General features: G+C 42.1%; 1 protein-coding gene across 1 annotated transcript in view; it reads right to left on the bottom strand.

The window, feature by feature from the left end:
- myo3b (myosin IIIB) overlaps positions 1-14,399 on the bottom strand; it is a 358,080-nt gene that overhangs the window by 20,711 nt on the left and 322,970 nt on the right. The window contains exons 25-27 of the mRNA XM_035410289.1: positions 4,494-4,594; positions 4,071-4,117; positions 3,571-3,703 (exon numbers count right to left, since the gene is read on the bottom strand). Coding sequence (XP_035266180.1) covers positions 3,586-3,703; positions 4,071-4,117; positions 4,494-4,594 — 266 coding nt within the window. The 3' untranslated portion in view covers positions 3,571-3,585. The remainder of the gene's footprint in view (positions 1-3,570; positions 3,704-4,070; positions 4,118-4,493; positions 4,595-14,399) is intronic.

The raw sequence follows: 14,399 nt of genomic DNA, 5'->3' as shown, positions 1-14,399 counted from the left end.
GTCCAGAAATGTGTTTTTTTTCGCCATGACGCTAGGGAGGGCAAAACGGAGCTTTAGAATGTCGACCAGCAGTGTATGCGCGTGAGTTCGACAATGCATTTCTCACAGAAAAGGTCATTTGTTACCTTTTTTTTAGTTCATTACAGTGGTGATAGAATTGACAATAATTAAGTGGTACTGTGCTGTTAGCCTTCATTGATCGCAGTACAAGGTTAATGTGAAGTAGCTAGCACAATCGGACAGCACTAACCCATAAAAATGTACTTTGAATGGTACTTGCTCAATCGAACGGTAAATGTGAAAAACACTGGATTATAGTCAGCGGCACCGAAATTCTCTGTCACACCCTCAATAAATGGCAAAAGTCCTAGTAGAAGATTGAATTAAATCTTTTAAATTTATATATTTTCTGAAACGTTATCGATTCCCCTTGGCTACCGTGAGCGTATAGTTGCTATGTAAGTGTTGTGTATAATTCGTCCAGGTGCGTAGAACTGCCGAAATCCGTCCTGCTAGAGTTGGATAAGTATCTGCGTTCATTTGCTAATTACATACCGCGTGAGATTTTAAACTTTTCCCTGTGTGGTAACTGTTCTTTGTTTTTAGGTTGTGTTAGGTTTCTTTGTTTTTAAGTTGTGTTAGGTTTCTTTGTTTTTAGGTTGTGTTAGGCTTCTATCTACCACTTTGATTCTTAGAATTGATAGATTGTGATTATTGCACTATTACAGACTGTGAACCTGTGTAATCAGCGCGTTATTTGAAGGTTTTCAGTTGCTAATTAGGTACACTCGGAGCGATGCTAGCGTCTCTCCCTCCTAGTTTATGAGCCAGCTCCCCATTCCAGTCTGTGCTCTCCCCCTCAGAAGGCGCTTCCAGCGACGTGGCCCCCCTCGACAACGGAACCCCTCTAACCTCTGCTACCCCCCGCTGACCCCCTGTGAGAACTTCACGGTCACAGGGGGGCTATGGAACTGCCAGTCTGCTACTCGCAAGGCAGACTTCATCTCCGCCTATGCCTCCCTCCTATCCCTGCAGTTCCTTGCCCTCACAGAGACCTGGATCACACCAAACAACTCTGCCACTCCCGTTCCCCTTCCGTCCTCCTACTCCTTCTCCCACACCCCCCGGCGATCTGGCCGTGGTGGTGGTACTGGTCTACTGATCTCCCCCACCTGGAAATTCTCTGATCTCCCCCTCCCTGACCTGTCCATATCCACTTTTGAATTCCATCCTGTCTCTATCACCTACCCTGCTAACCTCTATATTATTGTTATTTATCGTCCCCCGAGGCCCCTGGGAAGCTTCCTGGATGAGCTAGACACCCTGCTCAGCTCCTTCCCTGAGGACGGCACCCCGCTGATCCTCCTGGGAGATTTTAACATCCACCTAGAGGCCTCCCAGTCTGCTGCCTTCCTACCACTACTCCACTCCTTCGACCTCTCCCTACAACACTCTCCACCAACCCACAAGGCAGGCAACCTCCTAGACCTGATCTTCCTGAGGACCTGCCCCAGCTCCAATCTTACGGTTACCCCCCTGCATACGTCTGACCATCACTTCATCTCCTTCTCCCTCCCCCTCTCTCCACATCCTCCCTCTCCTCCTCCCATCCCCACTCTCACTGTCCGCCGTAACCTCCGCTCCCTATCACCCTCTTCTCTTGCTCCCAGAGTGACTGCTTCCCTCCCCCCTCTTCAATCATTTTCCAAGCTCCCCACTAACTCTGCATCCTCCACCCTAACTTCATCTCTCTCCTCAGCACTCGACTCCCTATGCCCCTTCGTCTCTAGGCCAGCACGTTCATCCCCTCCCAGTCCATGGATGTCTGACATGCTCTATCCTCTCCCCTCCTCGACTTTTCCATTTCCCTAGGGGACACCTTAGTGACATCATCACCCTGTGCCAAGAATCTCGGAGTGGTGATGGACAACAGGCTGTCCCTCTCCAAGAACATCGCAGCAGTAAGCCGGGCATGCAGATTTTTCCTCCACAGAATCCGCCCCTTTCTCACCACCTACTCAACCCAGCTCCTGGTACAAGCAATGGTTCTATCCCGCCTGGACTACTGCAACTCTATTCTGGCTGGACTACCGGCATCTGCCACCAGACCCCTGCAACTCATTCAGAATGCTGCGGCTCGTCTGGTCTTCAACCTCCCCAGACACTCCCACGTCACTCCCCTGCTCACTACCCTCCACTGGCTGCCTGTTATAGCTCGCATCAAATTTAAAACATTGGTCCTAGCATACCAGGCAGTCAAGGGATCAGCCCCAGCATACCTCCACAAGATATTCAAACCCTACATGCCAGCCAGATCCCTCCGTTCTGCTACTTCAGGATGCCTAGCACCTCCCCCTCTTCGCACCTGCACTTCCAGAACACGTCTCCTGTCTGTTCTGGCCCCACGATGGTGGAATGACCTCCCTGTGGAGGTCAGAACAGCTGAGACACTGACCCATTTCAAACGACGACTGAAGACTCACCTCTTCAGGCTGCACCTCTCCCCATCCCTCCCTACCCCCCTGTAAATGACTGTAAGCTTAGGGTTGTAACTAGGCAGCTGTTTCGTAGGTGACTTAGGTGCATTAACTGTCTTAACTACTGCTTGTATTTTTTCCATAGATTGCGTTGTTGCCGTTCTCGTTGTTAGTGTTAATCAGTTTAACCTTCAGGGTCCAAGTTGAACTATGCGGTTGTTCCCTGCACTTGGACCGGTACTTCTCTCTAGGGGTTTCATCATACTTGTTCCTGGTTATGGTTATACACTTTGTTGTACGTCGCTCTGGATAAGAGCGTCTGCCAAATGCCTGTAATGTAATGTAATGTAAATTACGGAACATGCGCAGAACGCCTAGGCCAATTTTGGGTCTATTGAAGCGTATACATACCATAGTAAATCGACCCCCAACCGCATAATCTAGTTATGTTAGTCAGACTCTGAAAAAATCGACTTCGTATGATTTCAGTCGGATTACAATGTTTACATGATTTTTAAAAGTCCAGGTTTAGCCGGACTAAGACAATAAAAAAAACTTTTCCAAAGATCATATAAACCCACTGATTGAGTTGTGGGGGTGAAGATGTAGTGCACTGTGAGCTGTTGATTCTAAAAACAGCTGTGTTGTTCACAGAAAATGTAATTATACTTGATATTACTTGGATAATACTGCTGTTACTTTCAAATCAGCAACACTACCCTACAAAAAACACTTAAAGGATTTTGCTTGGTCCAAACAACTACAAAAACTGTATGAAAGAATACAGATCACTTGCACATTCAGCAAAGGTGATGGTTTTCTAGATGAAATTAATAATATCACTCACAATCCCACGGCTAATGTACAAGGCAAAAACAAGAAAACATTTTTTTTTTTAAAACAATAAAAACTGACTGATATACTTAGAGACAAACCTGAATGATTGAAGATTAACAGCCTTCATGAACTAAAAATGCCGAACTGATTGCTGGAGGTTATCAAGGCCATAAGGAAAGGCTCTCGAGAAGCTCAGTATTCATAATATACTGCATTTCTCTTTATGTCACCATGATTGTTGTTCCCAAACCCTTACCACACTAACAGGAGCTCAGCTCTGAGCGAGGACTGGCCCTCTTGAAAAGGTGGGAGAGGGACCAGTCGAGCTGTCTTCCTCAGCTGACAGTAATTTGTAGTACTCATCCTCTCCATCCAGCACTTTGATTTGGCTGTGATGAATGAAAGAAAAAGTGTGGGAGAAAGAGCAACAGAATTTCTACTGAATGTGTAAACGTTAATTCCTTAATTCAAAGCGATGATGGTGTACAGCAGGAAACAATACATATACATTTTTGTTGCCACTTTCTTTATTGACCAAACAGACTGAACAAGACAAATTTTCAAATAGGAATTGGGGTTAAGACAGGAGTACTTTGCATGCACATGCTTTTCTAAGGTTTCCTTATGTAATAATGAATATAGGAGTAGTTATACCCTGTCTCATGAAAAAACCTGCTTGTTTTTCAAATTCTGGAGTTATGCCACAAAGGGCCTGCTCTGTTTATACTTGCTGAAAGTAGGAAAGCAGCTATTTACCCAAGTTTTCTCGGCTTTCTTTTGCTCCCCTGGTAATCCAAAGTTCTCTGTGGAAAGGGCCAAGAGCACACAGTCAAGAGATGAGCAGAGAGTCATTAATTTTTAATTCAAAGTGATTTTGTGTTGAATGCAAGCAGATGCTGATAATATCAGAAGTCACAGCATAATTTTTTTGATCAAAGGGCTGGAGTGAGCCTGATGAAGCAGGCATCTTGCTCAGCTTTGATAAACCACATCAATTATTCACCGTGAAGGCAGACATCCTGACATGAAAGCCATAGATAAAGAGCATAAGCACATGCTCAAGACAAGAGGCAGAGAAGCATGGGGGTGGGGCTGCAGGGCCTGGCACAGGTAGATTTAATTGTATTATCATCTGGAAACAAAGTCAGACAAAGAGCTTTCTGGCCACTTTGAACTCACATTTAGCTGGTTGTAGTACAGGCTGTCCTCAGGGCTATTTAGCAGCTTGGGCTGCTGGCCTCTTCGGCGTGGGGTACGCTGCTGCAGCTTCAACAACAGACCTGGGGCAGAGAAAGAGAAAAGGAAGTAAAATGAGAACAGAAAGAGCAGAAAAAAGAAAAGTGCTAACAGAAAGACAGAAAAAAATACGGGAAAAAGAAAGGGGACGGGAAAAGACACTAAAGCAAAACAGACTGAAACACATCACATGCTAAAAAAAAACATCTCACAATGAAATGAACACATGGTAAGGCAATACCAGTTGCACAAAACAAATACTGTTACAAATACTTTCTCAACACACAGTTCAGACAAAAAGCTTGCAAAGAATCACACCAAACACTGGCATGCTATTGACATACATTGAGCCATAATAGACACTGAGTGATGTGAACAAAGAGACTATGTCAAACATTGGGGATGGTAACAAACAGTAAGCAATTCTATACCAGCAACACAAAATGGCTGTACAGGCTGGAATGGTCCAGAATCTGTCACGGTTGAGGAGGGTGGGACGCAATTGCGGACCGAGGGGATCTAAAAGTTAACCCTGAGGGATAACCACCAAATCGCTGAGCGATAGAAAGGGAAGGGGAAAAACCAAATAATAAAGAGCGAAGTAATCGCTCTCTCCACTCACTGAAACTTCTGTCAGCGGGCTCAGAAAACTAAAAGAAATTAAACACCACCGCAGCGTAGCTGCCCCAAAAAGAAAACCCCCACTAGAAAAACCGAGTGGGGTCACTTACAAAAGAAAAAGGATATTCGCAGCCCGGCGGGTAGAAAACAAAAAGAAAACTAAAGAGACGAGGGCAAAATGTCCTCCACAGCGCAGAGAGATAACCAACTCGAGAAGAAACTAACTGGTGATCAAATCAGGCAGATAGGATCAACACGGTAACTTCTGCCGATTCTCACACCCCTACACACTAAGAGTCTGACAAACAATGAGTCTGCGCTGAACCCCAGAAATCAGGGGCTACATATAGGCCTCCTACACCTGGCCCTCATCAGGGACAATTAGCTCAGACAAATACCTGTGAGGTGCTATCACCTCACCATAGTACTCATACACCTGCCCCTCGTCAGGATCAATTAACCCGCAGAAATTAGAGAGAGAGGTGCCACCACCTCACAGAATCACAAACTTGGTAGGCTTGTTTGGATGGCTGAACTCTTGGATCCATTAAAATATGGCCCCCATTGAACACCTGGTGGCGCTGTAGTGAAGGTAACAAAAGTTTGACTTTCAGGAACCAAGCCCCCATGCCTCATTTGCCCTAGAGTCACAAAATTTGGTGTATAGGTCCCCTCTGAGGAACACACTTTTCATTTTAAAAAACACTTAAAATGCTTCTCCTCCTACAAAAGTTGTCTGGTTTGCATGAAACTTGGTATTTTGGTATCACATAGCTTTGTACAGGTATCAATTTTCAAGCAGTTCTCGCAAAACATGGCAAATTATGAGACAATGAAATTGCAGTGTGGCTTTTCACATAAGTGTTATTAATTCCAAAATTCAGTTTGACATAAAGTTATGAAGCTTGGCACACATATTGGCAGATCGAAACTCTAGCCTTAAAGTTTTATCCTAATCCGACAACAGTGTGGGGCTATATATATATATCCAAATGTAAACAAATATTCAAAAATTCATTAAAAATCACATTTGTGTCAGAGATGTTCCTAAGTTGATGGCATGGTCCAACATTTCAGTTGGAACATATATACAGATGGGTGACAAATGAAAGGGAAAAACCTGAGTGGAGTAGAGGAACATAATGAATGGAGATGCTTCCATACAGGTGTATTGCAAGATACAAGTAAGCAATTATATCCTATCATGCTCTGTGGCATGTATACAAATGCTGAGCAGGTCCAGTTGACCTAGATTTTGGATCAAGATGACAAAAGGAAAAGATTGAAGTGACTTTGAAAGAGTGTTCATTATTGGCGCATGGATGGCAGGAGCTTTAGTCACAAAGACTGCTCAACTGGCCAGTGTTTCAATAGGAACAGTGACTAAAGTGACACCTGCATTTAGATCTACGGGACATCAATAAATAGGGTCAGAAATTGTGGTTGAAAGTACACATTGGATGACCGTGATGCTTGTGTATTAATGTGACAAGGAAAAACAGAAGGGCAACTCTTCCTCATGTGACTGAGAAAGTCAATGCAGAACATGTCAACAAGAACAGTCTGTTGACATATTATAGTAGGGTTGTGTAAATGTTGCATAAACCCCTCATTACAAAAACAAATGCATATTTGACAGTTCAGTGGTGCAAAAACAATAGGTACTGGTCTAGAGAGCTGTAGAAAGAAGTGATGAGTCATTCTTCACCATATTCTCAAGAAGTGGGCGAATGCTTGTGTGGCGTACACCAAGAGAACAGTACAGGCCTGAATGCTTGACCCCTAGAGTGAGGGGATCCAGTGTCTCTGTTATGCTGGGGGGGGGGGATTCCTGGCTTGGTCTGGGTCCATTTGTCCCCTTAGAGCAGGTGTTCCCAACCTTTTTCGGTTCAGGACCTCAATTTTAGGTTTTAAATTTTAGTATACAATTGGTACAATAAGAGTCCAGTAAAGCATAATGTGTCAGCACTGATCATTAATTTGAACTCAACATCTAATGAGGGGTGCAAACTGATCAGGGGTGAAAAAGGTGAGAAAGATGCGAACCCCTAGGGGGGTCCGGGGGCATGCCCCCCTGGGAAGAAATTTTTTAAAATATCAGCTTTAAAATGTGGATTTACAGTCGATTTTAGCAGGAGGATATAAGGAAAAACTCACCCTAGAATTAATGTAATCTTACTGCTACAAAAGTCATGCAAGGGGGACATCAGTTCAGGGCACTTGAAAAAAAAAAAAGCAGTCAAGAGAGTGCAGAGCCGGGTCCAAAATTGTATTAAAGTGCATTGCATCCACTATACAATAAAGTTCATCAAACAAAACAAAAACACAATATGCACAACAACTGACAAATCAAATGGAAAACACAGCTTATGTTATGTTGTTAACATTCACTTTCATGTCTTGACATCCGAGGTGACAGAATGCACTCACATTTCCAATATAACTGGCAACAACAGCAGAAAACATGCACACGTTGTAAACAATTTGCTGTTTGATTACTTTCTCATCGTCAATTCCATATAGGCTAATCGCAAAATGACAAGAATAGAACGAAAACTCGGACTTGCGTGAAAATTAAAATTAGCAGTGGTACAGCCACCGTTTGCTTTCCTTCGAAGTTACTGCTAGCCGCAGAACTACCGCATACCTCACATAACTGTATCAAACGTTTAGAGTCAATTACAACGGGCTAACAAAGAAAATCCGGAAGAAAATATTCAGCAACCGAATTAATCCGTTTGAATGTTTTGGTACGTAATATGCTGTCCCAGCACAAATGCTTTTTATTAAAAAAAAAATTATAAAACGAATACTAAAGCAAGAAAAGAACAGAAGAGCACACGTTATAATTCCAAGACGTTGGCAGGCTATAACCAAAACTAGGCTACTGCGCCGCATAACATACAAGTTTGATTTGAAGTTATTATGAAAATAAATCGGTTTGCGGCTGAATATTTTTAAACATGGCCGCTGAAAATATACACAAAAAAATGCTGCGAGTACTCGACCAATCAGAAATGTTCAGCGCTGCAAGCTCCACCCAAAAGGTTCCTGTACTTTCGGAAAGTACTACCCCCTGAGCAGGAACTTTTTGGGGGGTAAAATAAAGCCCCCGGAACTAAATTTAGACCCTAGTTCCTGCGGTGGAAACGCACCGAGTTCCTCAAAAGGTTCCTAGTTCCGGGGTAAAGTTCCTGCGGTGGAAACGCGGCTTTACACACATCATTTAACTGACTAGTACTGACATGTTTAACTTAAGGCACAGTGCTGGCTGCTGAGCTGAAAATCGAGGAGGCAGAAAACTTGATCATTAGTCTTGACTTTCAATCATTTTCCTTGATTAACAAGTCTGCCCACGATCTGAATAATTCAATTGTAGATAAACACAGTCATGCTATGAAGATCAAATAAAGCCGCGTTTCCACCAAAATTACCCGGAACTTTCAGTCCCAGGAACTACTTTACCAGGAACTAAAAGGTTCCTTCAGCCAATGGTTGTCTGCGTTTCCACCGGGGTCTAAAGTACCGCGAAGATTAGGCAAATTAGCCCACTGACGTATGAAAAAGCGACGTTGTCGTCGGTCCATCTGTCATATGATTTCTTCTGTAACCCCATACTACCACCGAAGTAGCCTACATTATTTTCTAATAACCAGGACAGCCCGGAGGGGTTTATTCCACTTATATACAACGGGTTACCAACAATGACTATATATGGTTACTTTTGTATTTATTGATTTTCATATATCCTCTCAAACACATTCATTATGTTTTTATGCGAACATTCGCTTTCATGTCTTGACATCCGAAGCGACAGAATGCATTCACATTTATATGTATAACTGGCAACAACAGCAGAAAACATGCACACGTTGTAAACAATTTGCTGTTTGATTACTTTCTCGTCGTCAATTCCATATAGGCTAATCGCAAAATGACAAGAATAGAACGAAAACTCGGACTTGCGTGAAAATGTAAATTAGTAGTGGTACAGCCACCGTTTGCTTTCCTTCGAAGTTACAGCTAGCCGGGCAGCGAAGTGTGCCCTCCAGATGCGAACCATGCACCATAAATTAGTCCATAGTCTTCCTGGTCTTTTCGTGGAATTGAAGAATGGCAGTAAAATGGAGTGAAATTACGGCAGTCTGAAAAAGCTAAAGGGACGGTTACTAGAATGAACCTTTTATTTTACCCTGACAAAAAGTGCGGAAGGTGATTTCCAGTTTGCTTTTACTGTATCACCAATGTTAATTACGCAGAACTACCGCATACCTCACGTAACTGTATCAAACGTTTTGAGTCAATTACAACGGGCTAACAAAGAAAATCCGGAAGAAAATATTCAGCAACCGAATTAATCCGTTTGAATGTTTTAGTACGTAATATGCTGTCCCAGCACGAATGCTTAGCATTTTATAAAACGAATAGCCTACTAAAGCAAGAAAAGAGCAGAAGAGCACACGTTATAATTCCAAGACGTTGGCAGGCTATAACCAAAAGTAGGCTACTGCGCCGCATAACATACAAGTTTGATTTGAAGTTATTATGAAAATAAATTGGTTTGCGCCTGCTTATTTTTAAACATGGCGCCTGAAAACAAAAAACACAAAAAAATGCTGCGAGTACTCGACCAATCAGAAATGTTCAGCGCTGCAAGCTCCACCCAAAAGGTTCCTGTACTTTCGGAAAGTACTACCCCCCGAGCAGGAACCTTTTGGGGGGTAAAATAAAGCCCCAGGAACTAAATTTAGACCCTAGTTCCTGCGGTGGAAACGCACTGAGTTCCTCAAAAGGTTCCTAGTTCCGGGGTATAGTTCCTGCGGTGGAAACGCGGTTTAAGATAATCATCTAACCTGTGCTCGTTCAAATGACAAAATCTGTGTATTCCAGATCTTTGCCATAAACATTTTCGGAGTGTGTATGTTTATCCAGTTTTTAATATGTTAATGTCAACTGAAATGTGCACAATTTTGCGATGCAAATACAATGTTTTTCTCATCTAAACTAATTGAGGAGAACTGTCTCTATCATATTTAGTAATTTGTCATTTCTAATCAAGCACAATAATTAAAAACAAGTTGACACCAAAAATAATGTTAATCAGTTTAAGGGAAAAGTTTTCTGCCTGTTCATTTTTCATCTCAGCATCCGTCACTGGGGCACCCAATTTGTCATTTCTAATCAAGCACAATAATTAAAAACAAGTTGACACCAAAAATAATGTTAATCAGTTTAAGGGAAAAGTTTTCTGCCTGCTCATTTTTCATCTCAGCATCCGTCACTAGGGCACCCAGTGGTTTTATTTCACTTTTTTTTTAAACTAGCACTTTGCTGTAAACAGTGGGTACAGACAATTTGACAATTAGGACATTGGTTCTTCTTCATTGCTTTTAATGGCCTAAAAGAAAATACAAATAATTCGAAATTCACGCTGCAAATCCATTATTAAAATACTTGGTAGATTTGTTAATCACCGCTGATGGCGATAATTTCTACTTGTTCAACGTGACTTGCGAAAGGTTAGCTAGCATCACCCAGCGAGTGAACACTGCAAACGGCGGTGGTGTAACAGTTATTGGTTCATTACTGATTGTGGCGAAAACCTTCGGTGAAAACTTGCTAGGTTAACAGCAGTTCTACGGGACATTTATTGATAATGCGTGAGCTAACCATAGCTAGCCTACCTAGCTCTGGCAAGTTGGTATGCTAGCTAAGCATATTTGCTGATCTTTAGCTGAGAAACATAAATTGAAGATAACATAATTACATTATTAATTTCACACATATAATGCAATGAAATAACACAGTACAGTCACGGATGAAAATTAAGCTCTGTAAACATTTGATAATAAATTATAAAATATAACAGTAGACAGCCAGCTTACCTCGAGTTCATTCAGAAATTAATTTAGATGATGGGTCAATGGCTTTTGTGCTCCAGACTGTCAATCACACAGTGTTCGGGCCGGTCTATGGTTGGGACCATGAACTCTATGGTTTTGGTGTCACAGTAGCTTTGTCCATAATTTTTATACAGTCTATGCTCTATCCTCACAGACCCAGACCCCCCCCCCCCAGTTTCAAGAACTCATGGGATCTACACAATCACGCAAATGGCCTATTTTGGATTCAAAAATGTACTATATCAGATTTTCAGTGGGTCAAAACACTTTGTTAGAATTTGCTAGCATTGCCTTTTAATTGCTTAACTTGAATCAAATGCTTGTGGTAGCCTTTCACAAGCATCTCACAATACTTTGCCGGAATTTTTGCCCATTCCTCCTGACAGAACTGGTGTAACTCAGTCAGGCCTCCTTGCTCGAACATGCTTCAGTTCAGTCCACAAATTTTCTATGGGATTCAGGTCAGGGCTTTGTGATGGCCACTCCAATACTTTCAATTTGTTTTCTTTAAGCCATTTTGTTACAACTTTGGAGGTATGCTTAGGATCATTGTCCTGTAGAAAGACCCAGTTGTGACCAGATTTTAACTTTCTACCTTTCTTGAGGTGTTGCTTCAGTATTTCTAGATAATCCTCCTTCCTCATGATGCCATCTATTTTCTGAAGCGCACTAGTACCTTTTCCAGCAAAACACCCCCACAACACGATGCTGCCACCCCCATGCTTCACAGTTGGGATGGTGTTCTTTCGATTAAAAGCCTCACCCTTTTTCCTCCATACATAGCACTGATCATTATGGCCAAACAGTTCAATTTTTGTTTCATCTGACCAGAGAACAATCCTCCAAAAAGCTATGTCTTCGTCCTGGTGATCACCTGCAAACTTAATTCTGGATTTTGTATGCCGGTCTTAAAGTAGGGGCTTCTTCCTTGCGTGACAGCCTTTCAGGCCATGGTGATGTGGGATTCTCCTTATGGTGGATGTAGATACCTTGGTACCTGTTGCCTCCAACTCCTTCACCAGCTCCTTTGTTTTTGTCTTGGTGTTCAGTTGAACCTTTCAGACCAAAGTTCATTCAGCCCTGAATATTAATTTGTGCCTCCTTCCGGAATGATGCAGTGTTTGTGTGGTCCCAAGATTTTTACATTTACAAACAATTGTTTGTAAAGAAGCTCATTGTACCTTCAGTTATTTGGAAATTGCTCCTAAGGAGGAACCAGACTTGTGGAGATCCACAGTTTTTTTTCTGAGGTCTTGGCTGAGTTGCTTGGATTTTCCCATGGTATCAGTGGCTCTAAAGGTAAGCCCTTAAATACAACCATAGGTGTCAATTAACTCTCAATGAACTCCTAATTATGACAATTTGCCAATCAGAAGCTTCTAAAAAGTAATTTAATCAATTTCAAGTTGACTGTCTCTTTGAATCAGTTCAAAGAGACAGTCAACTTGGTGTATGTAAACTTTTGACCCACTGGAATTCTGATATAGTGAATTAAAGCTGAAATAAATTTGGCCCTATTAAATTGTTTTAAAATTACCTCTGATGTGAACAAAGTAGAAGCCCTAATTGACTTGCTAAAAGAAATGTATGGTAACATGAAATGTGTGGAGTTGTGAAAAACTGAGTTTGAATATCTTTACCCTAGGTGTATGTAAACCTTTGGCCTCAGCTGTATGTTCAGTATCAGGTTCGTTTGATGATGTGGATGGGGGAGCTTGATTAAGAAATCAGTCCATTTTGTTAACTTGCTAAGTCACAGGACTGCTCACTATAGCCGCGTTTCCACCAAAATTACCCGGAACTTTCAGTCCCAGGAACTACTTTACCAGGAACTAAAAGGTTCCTTCAGCCAATGGTTGTCTGCGTTTCCACCGGGGTCTAAAGTCCCGCGAAGATTAAGCAAATTAGCCCACTGACGTATGAAAAAGCGGCCTTGTCGTCGGTCCATCTGTCATATGATTTCTTCTGTAACCCTATACTACCACCGAAGTAGCCTACATTATTTTCTAATAACCGGGACAGCCCGGAGGGGTTTATTCCACTTATATACAACGGGTTACCAACAATGACTATATATGGTTACTTTTGTATTTATTGATTTTTATCGATTTAATCACATGGAATTGAAATATTCTTCTGCAGCCGTTTGGGCATATTTTACCGCTGTCAAGCAAAACTGTCGTTGGTAGTTGAACTTGGACCGTTATGCAACAAATGGGATATAACAGGCCAATAGTCAGATTGTAACTGTTTTATATATCCTCTCAAACACATTCATTATGTTTTTATGCGAACATTCGATTTCATGTCTTGACATCCGAAGCGACAGAATGCATTCACATTTCCAATATAGGCTAAATGGCAACAACAGCAGAAAACATGCACACGTTGTAAACAATTTGCTGTTTGATTACTTTCTCATCGTCAATTCCATATAGGCTAATCGCAAAATGACAAGAATAGAACGAAAACTAGGACTTGCGTGAAAATTTCAATTAGTAGTGGTACAGCCACCGTTTGTTTTCCTTCGAAGTTACTGCTAGCCGAGCAGCGAAGTGTGCCCTCCAGATGCGAACCATGCACCATAAATTAGTCCACAGTCTTCCTGGTCTTTTTGTGGAATTGAAGAATGGCAGAGTAAAATTACGGCAGTCTGAAAAAGCTAAAGGTACGATTACTAGAATTAACCTGTTATTTTACCCTGACAAAAAGTGCGGAAGGTGATTTCCAGTTTGCTTTGTGAATTACGCAGAACTACCGCATACCTCACATAACTGTATCAAACGTTGAGTCAATTACAACGGGCTAAGAAAATCCGGAAGAAAATATTCAGCAACCGAATTAATCCGTTTGAATGTTTTAGTACGTAATATGCTGTCCCAGCACGAATGCTTAGCATTTTATAAAACGAATACTAAAGCAAGAAAAGACCAGAAGAGCACACGTTATAATTCCAAGAGGTTGGCAGGCTATAACCAAAAGTAGGCTACTGCACCGCATAACATACAAGTTTGATTTGAAGTTATTATGAAAATAAGTCGGTTTGCGCCTGCATATTTTCAAACATGGCGCCTGAAAATAGACACAAAAAAATTCTACGAGTACTCGACCAATCAGAAATGTTCAGCGCTGCAAGCTCCACCCAAAAGGTTCCTGTACTTTCGGAAAGTACTACCCCCCGAGCAGGAACCTTTTGGGGGGTAAAACAAAGCCCCCAGAACTAAATTTAGACCCTAGTTCCTGCGGTGGAAACGCACTGAGTTCCTCAAAAGGTTCCTAGTTCCGGGGTATAGTTCCTGCGGTGGAAACGCGGCTAATGGCCTGA

This window comes from Anguilla anguilla, chromosome 3, assembly GCF_013347855.1.
Source record: "Anguilla anguilla isolate fAngAng1 chromosome 3, fAngAng1.pri, whole genome shotgun sequence".
Lineage (NCBI taxonomy): Eukaryota > Metazoa > Chordata > Actinopteri > Anguilliformes > Anguillidae > Anguilla > Anguilla anguilla.
This window is presented reverse-complemented; position numbering and strand designations above follow the sequence as displayed.